This window comes from Ammospiza caudacuta, chromosome 13, assembly GCF_027887145.1.
Source record: "Ammospiza caudacuta isolate bAmmCau1 chromosome 13, bAmmCau1.pri, whole genome shotgun sequence".
Classification (NCBI taxonomy): domain Eukaryota; kingdom Metazoa; phylum Chordata; class Aves; order Passeriformes; family Passerellidae; genus Ammospiza; species Ammospiza caudacuta.
In genome coordinates this window covers 15,455,589-15,478,365 of record NC_080605.1, presented here as the reverse complement: position 1 = coordinate 15,478,365, position 22,777 = coordinate 15,455,589, and the positions used below count along the sequence as shown (strand labels likewise).

The window sequence follows — 22,777 nt, the reverse complement described above, 5'->3', positions numbered from 1 at the left end:
ACAGCCCCGTCCCCGCCACTCCCCAGCCGCAGGGCCGCGCTCCGCTCCCCCACCATCCCACAATGCTCCGGGGCGCCGCCGCGGGGCCAGCGGCGCGCGGGCCCCTTCCCTCATTCAAATGAGCCACCGCGGAGTGCGGCGCGGGACGTGTCGGGAGTTGTAGTTCCACTGGCCCCATTCCGTGCGCGTCCGGCGGCCGCTGTGACTCGCTGTCCCGGCATGCCGCGGGGCCGGGCGGAGCGGGGCGGGGCAGAAGCGCGGGCGAGGGAGGCTGAGGGGGCTCGCGCCGCGCACGGGGCCGCTGCCGCCGCCATAGTGGGAGCCGCGGGTGAGTGCGGGGGGCGCGACCGGCACTGGCGGCGGGACCGGCACCGGCACCGCCCGCGGGCCGGCGCGCGGCACCGCCACACCCCGCGCTCGCCCCCCGCGGCCCCGTGGCCCAGCCCCATCCCCGCCGCGGGGCGCTGCCGGCTGCCGCGGGCCGGGCTGGGCGGGAGCCGCCGAGCAGAGCCGCCCTGACCTTCCCCGTCTTTGAGGCGCCGGCAGCGCGGTCCCGGAGGGGCGGCGGCGGCGGGAGCCGAGCCATCGCTGGCCGTGCCCGGGACCGGCGGGGCCCGCGTGTGGGTGGGCCGGCGGGGTGGGCTGAGGGGGGCGGGCGGCCCGGGGGGAGCGAGGGGCCTCGCAGGGGCGAGCTCGGCCCGCAGGCTCGGGGAGGTCGCTCCGGCGGGGCCGGGGCACAATGCGGGATGCGGGCCGGGCTCGCCTCGCCCCGCCGGCAGCTCCCGGCGTTCCCCGGCCGTGCTGTGCCCGGCGCTGCCCTCAGAGGCACCGAGGCTTCTCGGCCTGGTGCCCGTCCGTGCTTCGGTCTTGCTTTGCAGGGCTCGGTATCGCAGGTAGGAGAGTGAAAGGGGGGGAACCGGGAGCTGTGAGGAGATGGTTTGCGCAGGGCAGAAGGTCTGCTCGGATTTAATGTTCCTGCTGTTTTCTGTCTTGCCAGAAGGCTGTGAAAGGACTGAAGTTACCTGAGATGGTTGAGTCACTTTGTCACAATGAACGTGAAAGGTTCATGCTTCCTTGGAGTGAAGTGCTCAGTCATCTGTTGATTATCAGACTATCTGCTGAGTATCAATGGCAACTCAATGTAAAAACCATGTAGTTTTTACATTGAGTTGCCATTTTCAAGTATGATGTGCAAGAGAGAAATTTTTTGCTTTCTCTGGCTGTTGTCACTTTTCAGCTTTGAGAACAATGAAAACCTGCAAAGGTGTGCAATAGCAACGAGTGTGCGTTACATTCAGTTAATGTGAGATAGCTTTCTGAAGACTTTTAAATCCCCAAAAGCCTCTTCTTGCAATTCAAATTGAACTTCCTGTCTGAGGCAGGCTGAAATAATAATTCAGCTCATTTGAAGTCCATAATTTCCAGTGTAAATATATCTTACAGCTGGACATACTGCATTGAACTGGGGAAAAAAAGCCCAGGTAAATGCTCAAGCAGAAATTGGTTGCAGAAACGTTGCTTGAAAGTGAATTCTGATTCCTCAGTCAGCTGCCTTCTCAAGTTAATATTCTTTTGCTTCTTGAAAAGTTGTGTTCAAGCAGTGATTTCTGTATTTGTGTGCAGTGACTTCACATTTTCTTTTAGCAGCAGCAAAACAAAAGGCATTTCACAGACCTTCACCTAGAAATAGCAAAATTTCTGTATATAGTGAAATGCCTGATCTCATTTAAAATGAGGTGATATTTTGGCTCACTTTGGACAATTTAACTATTTTCCCACTGGGCCCTTAATTATTATTTGCCTAAAAGGTTGCAAGTTACTTGTTCGATGATTTGAAATATATTTGCTTAACACCTGTGTTTGTTCAGGTCTTTGGAAAAATGCAAATGGTAACAACTTTGCAGTTCTCTGCTGGGATTTCTTTTGCTCCTGTAAATAAGAGGCTCATTTAGTTAGTGAAAGTGTAGAGTATGATTAGCTAAGGAATTGTAACATATCCTGGTAGCTGGTAACATTGCAAGTGGGATTCTTTTAGGTTGCTTTGAAACTTATAGATATTGTGGCAAGCTTGGCCATTCAGTGTTTTGTTACTGTGTCTATAAGGTAAAGCAAACCAGGGTGTAGCAGTTCTCCCCTCCAGTTCCCCAGTGCCTCCCGGTTTTGTTTTTTTTTTTTTTTTTTTTTTTTTTTTTGTTTTTTTTTTGTTTTTTTTTTTTTTTGTTTTGTTTTTTTGTTTTTTTTTTTTTTATTTTTTTAAACTGGGCTGTCCTGTATTCATTTTGGGGAAAGAAATGTGGTTTCAGCCTTGCAAACTTGAATTCAGTTTTTAGCTTGCATGAAGAATATTCTGGAAAAATAGGCAGTTGTGTAGCATTGTGAAAAATGATGTCCCCCTGTGCAGTTATGTGTAATATATGTCTGTGTATTTGGAAATCATCCTGGCTGACTCTGTGTGGCTCTCTTGGGTTGTCAGGTTGCAGTTGGGATGAGCATCAAGCTGCAGGCACAGTGAAGGCTTTCCTAGAGTCTTCCTCAGCTGCTTTTTATCTTAGTGGCCTTACACTTGCTGCCATTTCTAACAAAAAAAGATGTACTTCAGGTTGGTATAATTCCCTCATTAATTTGTTTTAACAAAGTTGGAGTAGAGGAATAAAAAGACTGAGAAGGGGAAAAGTAAATGTATTTCCCAAAAGGAAATAATCTGGACCTTGTCATCTTCCCCATTCTATTCTCCCTTTCCATCCTTTCACTGTTCACAAATCTAGACTTAATTATTTTTAGCTCTAAAAGCATATTTAGGATAATGTCATTCCTTGCACAGAGCAGCCCATGGCAATTACTTGGTGGAGGTCTCTGAAGTCAATGGTTTCTGATTGGCCTTGAGCTGTAGTTCACAGAGGGTTCTCTGTGGATCAATCAGCTGCTGTGGAGATAATTGTGAAATACGTCAGAGAAGCACTTCTTTCCTTCAGTTCTGAATGCATAAATGTGTTCCTCAACTGGAAATGTTACATGTTTTCACATGAGAAAGGTTCACTGCTGAATGGGCATTTAGCAGGCAGAGCTGCAGAGTGCTGAGGATGAATGGCTGATGGGGCAGGATGCCCCTGAGTAAGTTCCAGTATTTCTGCATCCCTGTGTCACTGGCCTTGTTTAGTGTGGGAAAGGCTTGAGCAGAGCTTGATCCCAGCCTCCAGTCCCTGTCAGGCCATGATCAGGAGAATGGAGTCAGGCTTTTCTCAGGGTACCTCATGGCAGGGCAGGACACGAGGGCATGGCTGGCACAGATGGCATTGGGGTAGGACAGGGGACAGCTGCCCTTTGTATGTCAGGCTGTGGAACAGGTTTGTCCTCCTGCTTTGAGCTGGAGGAGGTTCCTTGCAAACTTGCATTATTCTGGGATAATTTGCATAGTTTCTCTGTTGGGAGGGGATCCTTGGCTAAAGGAGGATGATCTGTTATCAAGTGGTTGTTGGTGGAGTTGAATAGAAAGAAGATTACCTGGTCCTGTGATGCTGGTTGCATTGTGTTCCTAGAAAGTGCAGACTAGGGACACTCCTGTCTTTGCAAGTTTTAGAGGCAAAAGAAAAGCTATTGAAGGAAAAATAGCCTAAAACTGTTGGCTGCTTTACTTTACTTACCAGTCTAAAGAGTGCTGACTCTCTAATCTAAGTCATCTAAAATACCTGTGTGATAAAAACTGCAAGAGTGTCAGGAACTGAAAAAGCTGAGAGTGATTTCATTGTCCTTATTTGCTCCTGTTAATCAGTAGTGAAGGATGCAGAAGTGATGGTCAGAACCATGTTTGCTGTGGATTCACATGTCACTGGACAGCAGCACAGATTTAAGGGTGGTGTTGGTGCTTATTTGTTGCACTGATTCTCAAATTTTCCAGAAAACAAGCTTGAATTCAATTTTAAGGGAGAGTAGCTTTGGTGTTGTTGGTCTGGCTTTACTGTTCTGTGAGCATGGTTTATTTATGCTGAGATTACTTGTGGAATAAATACAATCATAACTGGGTAATAGAAGGCAATTTTCTCCACTAGCATTAGAATGTATTGGTTTGAGGGTTTTCCTCTTTAAATTCAGTGGGTTTTTTCTTGGTGTTTTGCAGACCAGAAAGACTTTACAGACCTTCTGTGCCTGTGGTGGTTGTTCATTGATTCTTTGAATACAGCTTGCTTTTTAAATGTGACAATCCCTGGCAGACCACCTCTGTTTTTCTTTAGCAATTTATCCTTTACTATTGCTCATGCTAGTTTCTGTTGACTTTTCCAGAAAACGTCGTATTATTTTAGAATCACAGGCCTACCTTGCTCCAATTCAGAATGACTTAATTTTTTTAATTGGTAGCAGCAACCTTACATGTGTGCAGGCCAGATAATGTGCTAAAACATAACTGCTGGCTGAACTATTTGTTCTTTCTCCACACTGCAGAGCTGTGACAGTAGCTCACCTGCTCCAAATGTCACTGGCATTTATGTGTTTCAGAGAAGGCAATTTCTTTCCAAGTAAAACAGTGACTTTTCCTCAAGCCACCCCTCTGAGTAGCTCTGGTGGTGCTGCATGAGCAGAAAGATGGTCTTTGTGCTGCAGCACACTGACAGAATCATGTGTTGTGTAGCTTGGGAAGGAAGCAGTAGGAGGAGGTTTCATCCACATAGGTGGCAGAAATGAGTCTCTTAAGGAGACTGAGCTCCCCTGAGGAGTTATGGGAGATGTTGGTGTGCTGGTGCTAATCTCACACCCTGAGCTGAGGCAGGAGGGATGGAAGAGGGGTGAGTGTAGACAGAGACACCAAAGCTGGCACAAGCAATGGAAAAGATTCTGTAGTTTTATATTTTGTGGATAAAAAAGCCTGCCTGAAGCTGTAACCATAGCTTTACTCAAGGTCACTCAGGGCCCACATGGTGGCTCTGCTCCCTTCTAGATCTTCTCTGTTTTATGGGTGCAGCTTTCTCTGCAGCGCTGCTGCTCACTGGGTGCTGCAGCCTGTCCTGCTCCTGGTGCAGTCTGCCCCGTGCCAAGGCAGATGGATGCAGAGCAATCACCAGGGATGCCCTGGTACCTTGTAGGATGAGATTTGTAGGGATTGTGCTGAGAGATGTGTAGAGGGATGGGATTTACTCTTGACATGTCAGTGTGCAGCCTGGCAAAGGTATTGGAGAGCTTTATTTTGATGTCACTGCAGAGAAGCCCTTCAGTTCAGCAGTGTCAGCAGATATATACTTGTTGAACACAGAGTTGCTGGGAGCTGCAGCTTTTGTGCTCTGTATTTGGTTTCTGCTTCAGCACTGAAGCACTACTGGGTGGTATTTGGGGTGGGGATAAATTCTGTAGTATGAGCAGAGTCCAAGAAATAGAGTGAATAATGTGAATTAAGTATTATACTTTGTGCTGGTAGCTCAGCTTTACAGCTGTGCCTTGTGAAGAAGCTGTGAATCAAGTGGACCATGATGTTCTGAAGTGGATGTGAGGAGCTAGGCTTGGTTTGAAGTGACAAAGGCAAGGAAATTAATTAGTTTAAGGAAATTATCTCCTTTTCCATGGGGAATTAAGGTGGAATATCCAGTAATGCACTTACACAATAGTAACTTTCAGTAGGTGCCTTTAAAAGGACATATGGTTTTTTTAAGCAACATCTTAGGAGCTTTCTAGTTTATTGAAACTTCTTTTATCTGCTGTTATATTAAGTTTCTGTATTCTGATATTCTTGTTTCTGTAACCATGGACAGATTTGAGTGAACCATGGGTGGATTTGGCTGGATGGTTCTGAGGCACCCCTGTGTTGCCCTAGTGTTTGACAACATCAGAACCTGTGCTTTCCTCATGGGTTTGCAATAGATCCTAAAGCCTTTTGTATTATATTTATCTCATTAAAATACTGTACTGATAAGTCTATCAATACAGTCCTACATGGGTTATGTCTCACTGAAAGGGACTGGGCTGGATGACACAGATCATTCCCATCTTGTTCTTTCTTTAGGTACATCTCTAAGCTTCTTACATCTGTAATGACAGGCAGAAAACACAAGACAGCATGGAGGAAAAGGTGACAAATCAGAAAAGGAAAATGAACATTTCCAGGAAGAATGAGTGTTCAGCAAAACCATATATGAATGGCACAGGAAAGAGAGTAAGGTTGTAGCAAACAAAAAAAAAAAGTCAAGGATCATTAATTTCAACCACATTTTTTTTAGCTTTTTCTTATTTCTGAGAAAATCAACATTATAATTGGTCAAATTTATTGTTTTTTATTTATTTATTTAATAGTATTTTACTGTTCAAAATACAAATACCTTTTTAGGAGGAGATAGCAAGCTAGCATACTAATTTTTAGATCTAGAAACCATAATTCTATTTTCCATATTTAAAATAAGAATTCCTTCATTCCTTGCAGTCTCTAAGGCTTTTTGACAGGTTCAGGATTGAACAGAAGGCATCTGGTGCTTGAGTGAGGCTGTTGTGCCTTGAGGGACTAAATGAGGTGCAGTGCTGGCACACAGCTTGGTCTTGGGTTTGTGTGATGCTACAGGGAGCTGTTAAGGGTGAATGCACATCTTGTGTGTGGGGAAGTTTAATATGGCAACAGCTACCTTGCTTTAGCTTCAGAAGAACAAGCTGGGGGTTATTTTTTGTCCTCCAGTTCAGTGTTTCATGTGTGACTGCTGAGCATCAATACTGTCAACTAGATTTGCCCTAAATGTTTAGGAATATCTGGCAGTGATATAAATTCATGTGTTGGGATTGAAGCTTGATCCATACAGAGTGATTCAATGTGATTTTCACCTGTGCTGATTGTTGGCTCCACTGCAGCCATCCCAAACTAAGTACCCACAGGTCTGGAATGGAAACTGCAGGCATCAAACTTAAGTCCTACCCCTTCTGATTTCCAAATATGACACGAGTCCTGCCTCTCAGCAGGGTGGGCATCACTCAGTAGAGTTTCCAGGGACTTGGTGCCATGGTTTTAGGGTGGTTTTTCTTCAACATGAAATCCCCAAATACAGGCTGAAGTTATTTGATTTCTGGATCAACTCTAGGTTAGGCTGATATGCAGCAATTATGGATGTGCAATCAATACAACCTTTTCACTTGTAAAGAACTAGATTTAACTTGTTTGGGAGGTGAGTGTAGGGCTGGTTTTGTTTTGTTTTTTCAATCTGTTGTACTTGGGTGATTTTTTAATTTGCTATGTGTTTTCCCAGAGGAGTGGCCACACTGGGTCAACTCCTCCAGACTGAGGCATGTACTGCAAGTATCAATGGGGAGCTCATGATGGTGACTAACACCAGGCTGCAGATCTCTTTGGAGCAGTTGAAACAATAGTGGTGTGGCAACAAGACTATGAATTTTTATGTTAGTGTGCAGGCTTGGTGACTTGGATGTTGGCTATTCTGCCTAGGTGTCTGATTGTGAAATTAGGATGTTTAAAGTGTGATAGCAGCTGGGTTTGGTAGTCACATTTACCACCCTGAAAACACAGATGCAACCTGCTGTTAGGCCATTGATCTGACAAAAGATTTGCTCTTCTGTGTCTGGCCAAATCTGTATGACCTTAATACTTCCAACCCAGAGTCTGAACCCATTTCAGTTCCCATTTGTGTGAGTAAAGCTCAGAGGCCTAAAATATGAAAAGAGCTTTCTTGTCCAACTGTGCACAGAAAGCTGGGCCTGGGAGTATCCTCTGTGGAGATCTTGGGAATGTGTGTTTTGCTCCTCTTAGGAATCTGTTAAATCTTACACAGGTGTGTGAGTAATTGACAGCTAAAGGAAACCAGAATAACTATTATGTCCTGTGTCCTAAAACAGAATTTCATACCTTTCTAGGCTTGCAGTGCCATTTAAACCTGTAACTCTAAGGTTCCTGGACAGGGATTGCAAAAAGGGACTAGTGGCTGACATATCTAGATGTTAACCAAGTATAGTTTGGTTGAAGTGAACTCAGGTCTTAAAATATAATGTAGTGGAGTTTGAGTGCAGCATTTTTGTGTTTTGAATTTTAGCACAATTCTTCAGACTTTTAGAGAGACATCAGGATAAATAAAAGTGAATTTGCTTTTTTGAGAAATGTAATGTAAAGCCATCTGTCTGGACTGCTGTGCATGCTCTATGCTCAACCCCTCTGGAACAGAGGGACTTGTTCAGAAGTGTGGGATGCCTTCAGCACCTTCACTAGGAGCTGCAGATTCTCTGCACTATGAAAAATCATGGTTTGTATCTTGAAGTTATCACAGGTTCAAAGATAAACATTGAGTCTACTTCAGCCTCACTGACAGAAGAGGATGGGCAGTAAGCTTGTGTTGAACAACGAGCTAGTGAATTCATTCTTGTTATGTGCCATTGACAGGACACTTGAAATGGCCTGTGGATGGTGAAATACCTGAGGAGCTAAATTCATGAATCAGTTGGTGTAAGCCACTTGCAGACAATCCATGTTACCAGGTCAGTTGTTTACAGTAAATGAGATCAAGTTGAAACAGGGAGCCCTTGCCAGCTTGTTCAGATGGTGGAACTTCTGAAATGTGTGAAGACAAGGTGGTAACACTTGGTTTTGTTCTTGTTCTCCACTTTTGTACATGAGATGTGACCTCACACTGAAATAGCACTACAAACCAAATCTATAATTAGAAATTAAACAATTGAGTATGCAAGACTTTTATTTACAAGTCTAGGATACAGAGGTGAGTTTGTCCTAATTATCCCAAAGAAAAATTCAGGCCAGTTGAGAAGATCTGTGTAATGCACAAACCAAGTGTTACACTTATTCCTGTGATCTTTCTGATAATTTTGTTTGCTTGTTTTGTAGTCACTGGCTCTGGTTGAGGATTCAGAATGGGAGACAAGCCTATCTGGGAGCAGATTGGATCCAGCTTTGTACAACATTACTACCAGCTTTTTGATGCAGACAGGACTCAGTTAGGAGCAATATATGTAAGTATCCACAGAAGGGGAGCTGGCACTCTGTCCCCTTATCTGGAATTCCCTGTTTTGATGTATGAGAATACACAGGGTGGGATAGTGGGCTTTATCCTGACTCCACAATGCCAGTCAGTGCAATCACACTTTTATTTATTGCTTTTCTTTTATGTCTGTTTGGAGCTTTGTTTGCCTTAGAGGCAGTCAGACTCACAAAAGCCCTGTTTAGCTGTAGGCAGTGATTTGTTTTGGAGGAGTTTGATGATAATCCTGTGATGAAGTGCTCTGTAAAAGCAAACATTCTAGTCTTGGTTTGCCATTAATTTACAGGCATGGATTTGCTTGGATCCCTCTTGAGGTGGGATGTAATTTAAGGGCTACCCTGTGTTTAGCAGTTCTGGCAGGTGTTTCTTGGACCTCATGCTGTATTAATCCTCTGAACAGTAAAATAGATTTACAGTTTTAAATCCAGTTTAAAATGTAGAATAACATGTTAAACGAATGTAAATTTAGTTTAAATTTCCTCAAACATTAGGTTTTTATTTTTGCATCTTAATTTGGGTGAAGTAGACTTGGATACCAGAATTAACAACTGTAACTAACAAACCCAAGGCCCATCAGTTTTTAATTTTGGGGGAAGATTCCTCCAGAGCAAAGTACCCTGTGTGTGGAGTTGATTACTGATGCTGAGGAATGCTGCTGGGTGGCTGAGGAGTTGCAGCAAGAGGTTCAGGGCTGACAAGTCTTCTAGCAGCATATCCTGTTTTTCTGGCTGGTTTTCCATCTGCTGGATGAGCTGAAGTTTCAGCAAGCTCTTGAGGATTTAAATGGTTCAACACCCTCTGCCACCCCTCCTTATACCTCAGCAATATCCAGCAGCACTGATACCATTTGCTCTTGGCATTGTTGTGTACTTGCTGCCTGCCAGATTGTTGGTTGACTTTGCCCAAGAAGCTGTGTACAGACCCTGGAGGAAAAGAAAACCAAGCAGTTTGTGTTCCAACCACAGCTCTGAATATGGAGGCTCTTAGTAGTTTGTATTTTATTTCCAAAGTACATTCAGTCCTCAAAGTGTTAAGTACAGACTAATTTAAATTCCTGGATTGAGGGCCTTCCACACAGTGAACTCCTGGCTTTTTTTCACCCTAAAGGTCTTTCTGCCTCCCATCATTCAATGAAGAGTCCTGTGCACATGTAGTTGGGAGAACAATTATGCAGGTCACTGATGTGTGTTGTTCTGTGCAGCTCCTGAACTGTGTAGAAAACACACCCTGTTTTGTGTGGCTGAAATGCACCAAGGTCACAATTTATATAATCTGTAGAAATGGGCTTTTAATGATGAGGTTTTTCCCTTCAGAGACCCTGGGGGAGCAAACAAATTTTACAGCATGCAGGAATGCAGCAGGCAGCTCTTAGATTTGGTTTGTATTCCTGTATCACTACTTCCACCACAAGATTCAGTTTATCCTTAGTGGTGTGATCCAAGTCAGTTAAGGCTTCTGTCACCTATTCCAGGTAGGGATCTGGCCACTCACTTTTGAATTGCTTGAGGTAGGTGAGTTGAAGCACTACCCTGGTGGTGCAACCTGTGTTGTCAGTTTTCTTCATAGATTTTTCTCTTTACACATGCTTGACTTTGTGTCTGTAATTATTTTTTTTTATCCTTTAGATTTTCTTCTGAAAGCTGACTTTTATCCAAAGGCAGGAATTTTTTGGACTGGTAGACTGGTAGACTTATGATACTGAAATGTAGTGTACTTAATTTTTTAGTTGATTGTTCCAAACTTCTTCAATTGATTTTGCTGGTTTCTTTCTATGTCCCTTTGAGGTAGTTTTCAAATGGGTGGATTCTGAGGATTTCTGCTAAATACATAAAGTCTCTTATCAGGATTGCTTAAGGGCTACCTAAGTTGGTAACATTTTCCTTTTTCCCCCAGATTGATGCATCATGCCTTACGTGGGAAGGACAGCAGTTCCAGGGCAAAGCAGCCATTGTTGAAAAACTCACTGTAAGTCTGTAATCCTTGCTGAATGTTTTGGGAAACAGTTATGAAGACTAGAAGATAATTGCTTCTGAAAATTTGAGTTAGACTTAAGCAGTTCAAAAATCTTGAACTTGTGCTTCCAGCTTAGGTCTTCAAGAAACGTTATGAATTACTGCTGCCCAGTGGGTTATTCCACTGATGGCTCTAATGTTGGAATGTTAATTGACTCCATAGTTTGCAAGGTTATTTTGTGACTGCAATTGTATTTGACATTATTGATTTATTTTTTTTAAAAGGTCTAATGCATAAGCTGCCTCTGATCTAGAGGAGTGAAAGGTGCCTTTGCTCTTTTAAGGCATGCCAAGGAAGAAGCAGTAGCAATCCTGTTACTTGGATCTGTCTGATAAAGGCTAGACACATTACAACAAGGAACAACTTGTTTTCTGATACGTAAACTGCAAATAAGTTCTGTAGTGGAGAAGCTGACTTATCCTCAGTGCAGATTTGTCAGCAGTTCAGATGTGAGCAGGTATGGTTCAGGACTTTGAAACATGTGTTTCCTCTTCAGCAAGTGAAAGGACACTGGAATTCTATGTTTGTTTAAACTAAAAGAATTTTTATCTTCTACAGTAAATCCACAGTTCTGTAATAAAACTGGGGGTACTTACAAGCTGTCATGAGACTAGAAAGTTTGTTTCTCTTGCAAGATATGCAGAGGACATGCTTTTTAGGTCACCAGACAGTCTGCTCTGAGTATGGTATTTCAGACATTTTTATTACACATTGAGAAGAAAAGTAATCGTAACTTGACACTTGGCTTATTTCACAGCTACTGCTCCTGTGTTTTGGAATTGCTTTTTTTGCCTAAGGCATCTTTAACTGTACAGACTGAGGTTTGCCCTCAGGCCTGTGCTTTAGGTGTGTTTTACCTGTGTTGCCTTTGAGAAGGCTGCACATGTCAGAAACAGCAGCAACTGCTTGCTTGTAGGTGAAGAGCTACCCAAGCTCCAGGGTTGCTTGTTTGTGTACTCAGTGTTCTTTAGACTTTTGGGCTTGCAGCCACTCGGATACCCAACCAGCCAAGCATTTGCTTGGCCCCAGTGTCTGATTGCTGCCTTGGATTCAGCCCAGGCAGATCCAGCCCCTTTCCCACTGTGACACAGCTCATCTTTACCTTCCCTGTCACTGCTGCAAGGTGGACTTTCTGGATTTATGTGCCTGCTGCAGTTGTAATTGGTGAGTGAAGACACACTACTCTGCTTTAGGGAAATTTTTTCTGCCTTGTATCCATCTGCTTAAAGTAAGGAGGAAAAGCACTGCAGTTACTCTGTGCCCTTCCACCACCATGGCTCATTATGGGCTGTATCAGCTTGCAGTGACTCTCATGTCACTCAGCATTCCTCTGTCAGCACTGAGCTCCTGGGCTCCCATTGCTGTGTCAGCTTTATGGGCTCACCTACTCTGCTTCTGGAGCTGCTTAGTTAGTTCAGCACAGCCCTGAGAGTTTGACACTGAACTCTTTCACACTTCTGTGGTCTTGTGTCCTTCAGTGCCTGGCTGGTGAGCTGATGTAAGCACAAAGAGGTGGCATTTTCTTTTAGATCAAGTTCTTTGCTGTGTGACAGCAATGGTATGGCACCTTTTCAATCTGCTAATATAGTAGGGCAAGGTTGTATGGGCATTGCTGTGCAGGCCCAGCACATCTGTGCCTTGCTACAGCGTGGGAGTTGACACTTGTTCCTTCTGTCCTAATTGGTGCTGGACTTGTTTAACGTGGAGTGCCTGTGCTAATTAGGGGCAGCCTGATTTACATTGAGCATTTGAGATAACAATTACATCATTCTATGAACATACTGAACCAAGGAGGAAGCTGAGACAGGTATTCTTGCTGCCAGCAGTGAGTTTATGCTACACAACTTTATTCTTGCCTAATTTCTCTTACCTGGCTTCAGGAGATTCCATAGTTTTCATAGTGAAAGACCAGTCAATTTCTAACATCAGAGGATGGTAAAAACCTTGCTTGTTGTGTGGCTTCATGCTTTTTAGACAATTTATTGTACTTCTCATACCACAAAATCCCTCATTCCAGTACAGATGCATGCCTATAAGTAGCTATCCTTTTGAGGTAGCCTCTGCCCATCCTGAAAATCAGAGATCTTTTCTGTCACCTACACTCCTACTCTTTCCATTAGAATTTCTCCCAGTGCATCACATGAGTAGCTCACTAGGCTGGCCAGCTGTTTGGGATCCTTTCCTCTGAAGAGGACAATCATAGAGTCTTTAAGGTTGGAAAAGTTGTCCAAGATCAAGTCCATCCTTTGACTGAACACCACTTTGTTAACTAAACCATAGCACCAAGTGCCATGTCCAGTTTTTTCTTGAAAATATCCAGGGATGCTGATTCCAGCACTTCCCTGGGCAGGCCATTACAATGCTTAAGCTTTTCAGTCAAGGAATTCTTCCTGATGTCCAACCTGAACCTCCTCTGATGCAGCTTGAGGCCATTTCCTCTTGTCCTGTGGAATCAGGTATTTGAAACAGCCACTGTCTTACCCAGCTTTGTCTTTGGTTCCTTGTCACCATTTTGCAGAGCTCTTGATTCCAAAGCCTTTCCTTCCTCCCTGGAATGAATTGCATTCATCCCTCTGCCTTTTCAGGAGAATCTTTTTGCAGGGCTTGTTCAACAAGAAGCTCTTGTGCTGAGGTGGGACTAGACTTTGGAGTACCCTTTTGTCAAATTAACTTCCCACCTATGCTTGTGCAGGCTGTGTGGGCATTTTGCACATTCAAGTTCAGGATAGTTACCCTGGAAAACAGTCTGCTGGTCTTTCAGAAAAGAAGGCTCTGGATTTGTGTTGTTACTAAGTGTTTATTCCATACTGCAAAGGAATTGGTTCACTTTGCACTTGGAGTTGTTTGGGATTGCACTCCCAGCTGAAAGGGAACACCACAGGCTTTATTAAAGGGTGTTCTTGAACAGTGTCCCTCTAATTAGAAACCTGCTCCCTACACTTCATTTGCTTCCTCAGGTCCTGATCCTTCCACAGTTTGTGTTCTGTTATCCATGGATTTAGCTTCCTGGAATTCTTCCTAGAGCCTTGGGCTTGTAGAGCCAAGACTGTGCTTCATATCTGACAGCAGAGCTCATGTCTCTACCTAGGCCTTCTAGGAAGCCTTTGAGGCTCCTTCCTCTAGATGGGAAATGCAGGACTTGTTGCAGTATGCATTTGGATCTGTTCCAGCCTGTTTCCAAATGCAGCAAAGGCATCCAAGTGCCACCTGAGGTGTGAATGGGCACGTGCTGCCATCCTGTGCAGTTCCTGGACTTTGGGTATCTGCCACATGGTCACCTAGAGCTTCATCCACCCTGAACTGCCACTAAAGCACTCAGCAATAATGCAGCTTTTGGGAGAACAGTTCCAAAATTGCATTTGTGTGACAGGACTCTCAGATCTCCCAGGTTTCCATGTTCACTGCTTGGAATTTTCTGTGTTAGAATGTGAATGTGGTCTAAGTTGAAAGATAGCAATTACTCTCCACTGCCTGGTGTTTCTCAAGGTGTGTTCCTTGCACACACACCTCCAGACATACTGACATTGGCTCCTGAGTGTCAAGGGAATTTAAAAGGACAAGAGTGGATATATGGATTTCAAGTCTTGAAGATTTCATCCACTTTTCCTTTCCATTCATAGCCACATTAACAAAGAAGCAAATTAGGAGTTGTCTGGTAAACATCAAGTATTAGATGATAAAATCTTTTAACACAGTTGAGAGCAGAGTTTTGTTCCTTCATCAAAAGAACTTTGAGCTTACAGATGCTCTGAAGCCCTTCAGGCAGTGCAGTTGGAGTAGGAAAAGGTACCATTTACTGTGTATGGTGACATTATTTCTTCTTTTGGTGATTGAAAACACACCTGTTAAAATTTGCCCCACATGTGCCCTCATTTGCTCAGTTCTCTGTGCAGTACTGCCACTATAGTCTAACACTTCATAATGTTGGATTTGCTCAGTCTTTGTTTTGTAAGTTAAATAATTCCATTACTGTACATTTCCTTATTTTGATTTCTTTTCATTGCAGAGCCTCCCTTTCCAAAAAATACAACACAGCATCACAGCACAAGACCACCAACCTACACCTGATAGCTGTATACTCAGTATGGTAGTGGGACAGCTTAAGGTAAACTCTTTCCATTACAGGTTAATTAATGAGTGCTTATGTCTTAGATTTTTGCAGGGTTCTAAATAATCTGATTTCTGAATACATTTAAATGCTTTCATGGGTGAGGAAGGAGCAGGGATAAGCTTGCATTGGGATGTTGCTCCTCTGCTGTTCAAGGCTGTCAAGAAATGCTCCTTCCTTCAGATACCAAGTTCTAGGTAAACACCTGTAATTTGACAGTCATGTTCTGCCAAGCAAAGTATTGTAGATTTTACTGTGCAGACAAATACCATGTGGGTTCTAGAGGCATCAGTATTTCCCTTACCCTGATGCAGTAAGGTTTTGGTGTCCTCTGTTGTATTTAAAAGCATTGTCACAGTGTTCTTGGACAATTTAAGCACATCTAGTTTAACATCCTCCTTGATGCAATGTTTGCATTGAGCTCTGATTTAGCAGATTTCATTTTGTTAACTGACCACCCTTCAGTGAGTCCATACGTTTTTTACTGTCACAGGACACAAGAATGCAATCCTGGTGTTAGTACAGTCCTGTACCTCTGTAATCAAAACAGATTCAGCAATGGGAATGTTGCCTCTGAGATCAAACACTTATTGTTGAAACAGCTGCTTCTTGTGAAGAATCAGGTTATTTTTCAGGCTTAGTGTGACCATATTGCTGTGTGAGTGATACTACTGAACTGTGTCAACTTACCCAGCCTGCCAATATACCAGGGCCACAGACTTGTAAATTCATGAAGCTGCTTATGAATGAAAGACATTGTCCTGGAATTTGCAAAAAATACTTTGTACATAAAATCAGCTGGAGGCAGAACTTGCTCATAGTGGGTGGTAATAGTGAAAAAATGTGAAATTATGTAGCAGTAGTTAAAGTTATCAGAGCTCATTTGGTCCAGCCATGCTGAGAAGTCAGGCCTCTAATGCCATCCAGTCTTTAGAGTTACCTGCACCCAGTTTGTTTTAAAATTGCTGTTTAGATTTCCTTTTCCTGCTAACTTGATGGCACTTCTAGTATCAGAGCATTCAAACTTCCACTGACACTGTAGTGTTTACTAAGCAGACATAGGACTGAATGTTTGAATCTGCTTGCTAAGCTGTTCTCTTTGTTTTGGGCTGGGCAGCTGAGGAGAGCAGTGCCCAGTGTAATGCACCCACTGCTAAAGCTAACAGAGGCAGCTTTGGCTCTCATAAAGCTGCTCCTCCTTCCTGCAAGTTGGATTCCAGCTTTTGTGCTGCTCAGTCCCACCTGCACACACTCTGTGGAAAAGTAGCCACAGGTGACCATGGAAAGCACTGAATTACAGGACAGATGTGCTGATCTCAGCCTTGCTCTTCGGTGTGCACAAAATTCTCTGATGTGATCAAGACCTTTTGACTGAATGTCTTGGGCCAGTCACATCTGCACCTCGTTTTGCAGTCTTGGTTTAAGGTTATTGCATAATTATCAAGCAGATTGCAGCTTGATAATTATGCAATAATTATAGCTTGCAGCAGTGATTGTGTTGGATCCTGTGGCAAGATACCAAGCTCTGAAAGATTCTGTCAAGTTACTGGGTTTTCTCAAACCATAATCCATTCATATGGAGGGACTGTAAATGCAGTCTGGGAGCTTTCCATAAATACCATGACTTGTAGTAGTATTTTCTGATGTATTTTTTTTAACCTCTGAGTAATTTCAGCTTGCTGAAATTACTCAGTATAATTTGGGGATCATGTGTTAGAGCATCCAGGTATTTGGAGAGAAAATAGTGGGTTAAAGTATGCCTATGGTCATGATCAAATCCAACTTGCTTGTGAATTTTTAATAAGTGAGGAAAAGTTTTTCCACTCTTCATATTTGTCTCAAACCTTTGCTTTTAAAATCACATTTTAATCCCAGGAATGCTGCTTCTCTCAGAACAAGTGTCCAGAAAGTCAAAGTCAACTTAAAACCTTAACTTCATGCTTCTGCCCTGTGTGATATTTATAGGGGTGGAGAAATGAAATAACTGGGAACAGTTACTCCCAGTTATACAGAGTAGTAATACAGTAACTGGGAACAACTGGGTGCAGGTGGTGCATTTTAACCAGTGGCTCACATGTAGCTCCAGTTGAGCAGGGAACACCATAACAGGCAAACGTGGAGCTGCATACTCACTGTTATTTAAAGCTGCCTTCTTAGTGATGTGCCTGCTCAGCCTGCATATATTGCTCTCAAAGAGAACTGTAAGAGAGTTTTGCACAAGGAAGGGCACTTCCAAGACCACCAATAGCATGCTAATATACCAGTATCAATTATAAATAAATTTTTAAAAAAACAACTTTTTGCAGCAGAATAATCACCTGCATGAGGGACTGGGGCACAACAGCTTCTTTGAGAAGATGCTGCAGAGTAACAGAGCATCTAAGTAGTGACTGCCACTAGCAGGGCTCTAACTGCCTGGCTAAAGCAGTGCAGTGATTGCTTTCAGAGATACTCTTAAATGGATGCTGATAGGTATTAATGTTTGGGTGGGGTTATCCTTTTGTAGAGATACGATAAATATACATCCACTTATTCTAATCATAATGATTTTTATTGCTGTTCATTGTCTGAGTGCTGCTTGCTTGCTTCAGCTAGGAAGAGTAAGCATCAGTTTAAGCAGTGAATTCCTTTTGGTGTGACCCTGCTTTGCCAATGTTCATCCAGAATGTCACCCAGTATCTGCAATGTGCTTCACCTAGTAATGTATTTCTCCTGTCATGCTCAGGCAGATGATGACCAAGTTCTAGGCTTCCAACAAACCTTTTTGTTGAAAAATTTTCAAGGTGCCTGGGTGTGCACCAACGAAGTCTTCAGGCTAGCCCTCCACAACATTTAACCCTGTGCCTTCCCTGTCTTCCAGTCCTCGCTGTCCTGGTTGAGTAAGGAGTGCTCTCTTCTGTCCCTTGAGCTTGGCTGGGAGGCATGGCTGTGGCTTGTGTGTTCTCAGAGCCATGTGGCACATCTGTGGCTCTCCCAAGAGTGTGATTTTTGAAGTGATCCATGCAGAATTAATTGTGAATAACTAATTGGTATGCAGTGTTTTCTAGTCTTAAAAGGAAAAGGAAATTTGCAATTAAAATCACTGGGTATTTTTGTAATGCATGCTGAACACTTAAAGCATTGCTTAAAGCCTGTTAAATAAGGCTTAACATCTGAAAGAACCTGCAGTCTCAAGTAATTATCCTTTCCTTTGAGGTAAGAGTTGTTTCAACCCTGCAGTTCAATCAATAATTGCTGGGGGTGCTGGTGAAGAAGTAAAATTCTCTGACCAGGCAAGAGGAGGAAAATTGTGTAGCTAAACCTGAAATGCAAAGCAGTGTTGCATCTCAGACTCTGACATGACTCACTGCTCTGTGAGCTGAGCACTTCCTTTTGAGCCTCCAGGTCAGAAAGGATGTAGAAAAACTGAAAAGTCAAAAAGCTGCCAAGATTGTGGGTGATGAAGAGCTTGTGGAACTGGGAGAGGAGGTGGCTAAGGGCATCTGCTTGAAATGTCAGTGAAAAGTAATTGAGTACTTCCAGCAACCTGAAAGCAAACTCTTCTCAGTGGTGCCAGACAGTGTAACAAGGGACAGTGGTCAGAAACCCTAACTTGGAATGTACAGATGAGACACAAGGGAAGATTTTCATGAGAAGCCTGAAACCCTGGGAAATGGTGCCCGGACACCTTGTGAAACATCTGTTCTATGAGAATTTGAAGACTCTGCTAGACAAGGCTGTGGCTGATGCAGTGAAAGATGTCCCTGCCCAGGACAGGAGGATTGGATTAGATGATCTCTAAAGGTCCCTTCTGTGGACCTTCACCATCTCTGGACCAGCCCATTCTGTGGTTCTGTGATGCAGAGCTGCTGTAGTCTGTGCTCATGCTGAGCAAAAGGCTGGCCTGGAAATCAGAGGATTCTTTCAGTCTGATTCTGGGACTTGTTTAATTTTTGTTTTAATTCAATGATGTCATGGAAGAATTTGAACTGCACAAAGGAAAGTTTTATAGGAAGACTAAAGCCCCTTGTGTTTTGAGCCTGGGCTCACATGTGGAATGCAAATCCTGAGTTGAACTTGCCTGAATATGGAGTGAAAAGTAAAGAGAGTTCCAGTGGTGTTATCTGAGCTGTGATGAAGATCTAAACTAAAATGGAATAGGATTAGTCTGTGTTTTCTGTGGCATCTTGAGTCACTAAACTGTGAGCCTTTGCTATGGGCTAATATTACATAGTCAGAATTGGGGAATGGACTATAAAGTATAAACTTCACCTTGAATACAGTCTGGGATTTTCCTTGTTTCTAAAGTATACTGCTCCTCTATGCTGTGAAGGGATAACGTGAAAGGAATAAAGAAAATTATAATGTGTGACTTCATTGTGGGGAATTTGCTGTCTGTACCACACCAAATATTTTGGGAAGAATTCCCTTTTAGCCTTTCTTCATGTGTTAAGGATATGAAGAAAGACTAAAAGGGAATTTTAGTCTTCCTGAATTTCTTAAGAAAGGAGGAAATTCTCCTTAAGCCAAAGCATCAAGAGCTGGAGTGCTCTTATCAGAAATCAAGGAGACCTACACTAATGCTTGTCTGGAGATGGTATTATTTTTCCAGAGGTATATTTTAAAGCATACTCATGTCAGTAATGACAAACTCAGATTTGGTGTGAAAAGTACTTATGCAATTTGTAGTAGATGCCTCAGTGAAAATGGCTCAGCTGGAAAAGGCACAAACTCACATACTTCAGTGCACAGGCCACCTCTACAGCTCAGACATGTGAGCCTCTGTTCTGGGCACGTAGTAGGGATAACCCTTCCTTTGGAATAATTGCCATGACTGCTGTCCTATGTGCTAACACACAAGATGGATGGCTGGTGTAGCCCTGCAGAACTGCTGGTGTTCACACTGGGCTCCTTCCCTCCTTCCTAGGGAGCCTCTGCCTCGTGCCAAGCAGGTGTGAGGGACAAACTAGCCTTTTTGTTTGCTGGACAGTGACTGCTGGCACTTGTCTTGTTCATTCAGTCATGTATTGAGCATGACTTGCTCATATTCCTGGCCTTACTTGTTGCCTTCTTAATTTCTGGCTGTAATTTCCTCATTCACTTTGTTCCATTTATCTTGCCTATTCTCCCCATTCTCATTATGTTCTTGCAAGTTGTACTCAATTTATTTACTTCAGTAGGAAACCATCCTGTAGCTGGATCATTTTTCTTGCCCTTTTATGACTTTATTGTAGCATTTTATTTTTTTAACTTCTAAGAAATGCATGCAGGATTTGCTATGTGTGTTCTCTTTGCCTATTTATGCATTTGCTTACTTCTGGGTTTTGGTTCTTTGTTCTTCCCTAACAACTGCTAACCCTGTGCTTGCCTTGATAGCTTTAGAGCTCTCAGCTGGTTTAATAAATAAATATCTGTTATTATTTCAGTATCACTTTCATGAGGGGCCAGTCTAGGGCTCACTTTGGTTTACTCTGTGAATTAGCACACACAGAAACTGCACTCATTGTACACCACTGAACTTCCCAGGCAGTTGTCAATGTGAAATCCATGCTGTGGTTTTTGATCTGAATGTTTCCTTTCCATGCACCTGATGCCACCAGTGTTCTGGCAGACCTGCTGTTCTCTGATATAACTGATGTCCTGTGCAAGTTGGTCCTCAAAGCTGACTTGTTTCACAGTCCATGAATACTTTTTAAAAGTAAAGTTTATTTTTTGTTTACTCTGTAGTCTGCTTTGCTCTTCAGACTTTTCACTTGTTCTCAGTGAACAGCAGCAGGACATTGCCAGTGAACATTCAGTGCTTTGACAGCCTCTTTCATCAGCTGCTCTGGCTGCTGCTTTTCAAGCCTCTTTTTTATAAATTTCCTCCCTTTTCTGAAGCTGAACAGTCATGTGTTGAAAAAAAAAACCTTAAAATCCTCAAAAAATACTGAATTGAACACACTACAGCCACCATCAGAAGATTGTTTTGTAGTTGGTCTGCTGCTCAGATTAATCCTGTTGTGTGATTTCCAGCTGACTGATTTGGGAATAATTTCTGTTATTTTTGAGGATTTAATTCCTGCACAATGTCTCTGAGAAGATGGGTAAATAAAATTAGGTGGGAGTATAGTCTCCCTCTAATACTCTTTTCTGCTTTTGTAGTAATTTTGTAAATACCCAGACATTGTCAGGCTGGAGTGGAGGCACTGCTGCAGCCATTCCCTGTGCTCAGCACACAGTGTCACAGCTGTAGTGGATGCTCTGCTCCCTTCAGCTGGAATGGGAAGCACTGTGTTTCTGGCCAGCTGCACCTGCTCTGGCAGGGCTTTCAAAGCCCAGATCACCTGGGTCAAGCAGGCAGTGTTGATACCAAGCTCTACAGAAACTCCCTTCTGCCACCCACTCAAAGTTCAGCAGTTAAAAATTGAACCACTTTCTTTTAAGATTAATTCCTGGGCAAGGGATTTGTGATTCCACACTGAGGCAGGCATGTTCCATCAGTGTGGTGAGTGACATGTCAGCAAGTCTTCCACAAAGCCCCAACTTCAGATGCTGGTGCAGGATTTCCATGTCTCTGGGTGTTTGTCTGCAAAGCCCCTCAGAACAGACCCTCTGGTGGAGTTGGTGTCTCCTGGGGTACTGCACATCTTACAGCATGTAATGTCACTGTTAATGTTAGCTTGAAGTTGTCTCATCATGAATTTCAGAATAAGTTTATCTAAAAAATGAGTATTTGAACCTTTCCCTCCCTCTTTTTCTACAGGCTGATGAAGATCCTATCATGGGATTCCACCAGATATTTCTATTAAAGAACATCAACGATGCCTGGGTTTGCACCAATGACATGTTCAGGCTAGCACTGCACAACTTCGGCTGAGCAGCCCACCCGAGGCACCCGGGCTTTTTTTTTTTCTTTTTTCTTTTATTTTTTTCTTTTATTTTCTTTTTTTTTTTTTTTTTGTTGGTTTTTTTTTTCCTCCTCTCCTCTTAACTGGTATTATTCACACTCACAGAACATTCCAAATATCATACACAAACCTGCAGCACTGCAGAGCGTGAGCAAGCAAGACTTGTGACCTGCCCTTCTGCTGAGTTTACATTGTCACTAGATGAGTTTCTTGTGCATGATGTTTGGAACTTAGACTTAGCTGCATTTGATAAGAGAAATTTGTGTTGTACCAGCATGCCTCGGAAAGAATTTATGATGCAAAAGGTTGTTGTTTATGTACTGACAAGATGCTCTATAACCCAAAGAAATGAAAGAACAGCAGCCTGTACAGCCCAGTTATTGATTTGTTCAGATGTTTCAATGCTACATTACACAATAAAACAGAGATTTTCTTAAAAGTTTAAATTATTTTTATGAGTTGGCTGTGGAGTATGTGTGATAGTGCTTGCTGGGGGTGGACTGTGTCTGTCTGCTGGGGGAATGCTTGCAGAGCTGGAGCTCGGGCTGAACGATTCCTGAGAGTTTAGCAGTGAGTGCAGGGCAGGTCTGCCCTCCTCCATACACTTTCTCCTCTCCTTCTCAGCAGCTTTGATAACAGAGCCTTCTGGCTCAGTTTTTAACAATGAGAGCTTCGTTCTCACCTGTTGTGTTTTACCGATGCAAATTCCCCACAGGGTACAGGAGGATGACAGCAGTGGTGGCAGCCTGCGGTCAGTCTCCGTGCCCTCTCAAAGCCAAACGGGGCCCCTGTGTGAACCCAGGGGTGGCTCCGTGCCGGCAGCT

General features: G+C 43.3%; 1 protein-coding gene across 2 annotated transcripts; it reads left to right on the top strand.

The window, feature by feature from the left end:
* Window positions 1-259: 259 nt before the first annotated feature.
* Window positions 260-21,973, top strand: NUTF2 (nuclear transport factor 2). 2 transcript variants are annotated; one of them, XM_058813652.1, is made up of 5 exons: window positions 260-328; window positions 8,810-8,934; window positions 10,857-10,928; window positions 14,983-15,081; window positions 21,809-21,973. In XM_058813652.1, the coding sequence occupies exons 2-5, from the start codon at window positions 8,836-8,838 to the stop codon at window positions 21,920-21,922; spliced, it is 384 nt and encodes a 127-aa protein (XP_058669635.1). In that variant the 5' UTR covers window positions 260-328; window positions 8,810-8,835; the 3' UTR covers window positions 21,923-21,973. The 2 variants fall into 2 exon arrangements, with proteins under 2 accessions (XP_058669635.1, XP_058669636.1); XM_058813653.1 differs by lacking the exon at window positions 21,809-21,973 and adding an exon at window positions 17,810-19,047.
* Window positions 21,974-22,777: the final 804 nt, after the last annotated feature.

Excerpts from the sequence above, each read along its gene's own strand:
- NUTF2 (XM_058813652.1), top strand. The coding sequence starts at position 8,836 with ATGGGAGACAAGCCTATCTGGGAGCAGATTGGATCCAGCTTTGTACAA. Across the intron at positions 10,929-14,982 it reads CCATTGTTGAAAAACTCACT|AGCCTCCCTTTCCAAAAAAT; the intron begins GTAAGTCTGTAA and ends TTTTCATTGCAG. Across the intron at positions 15,082-21,808 it reads TGGTAGTGGGACAGCTTAAG|GCTGATGAAGATCCTATCAT; the intron begins GTAAACTCTTTC and ends CTTTTTCTACAG.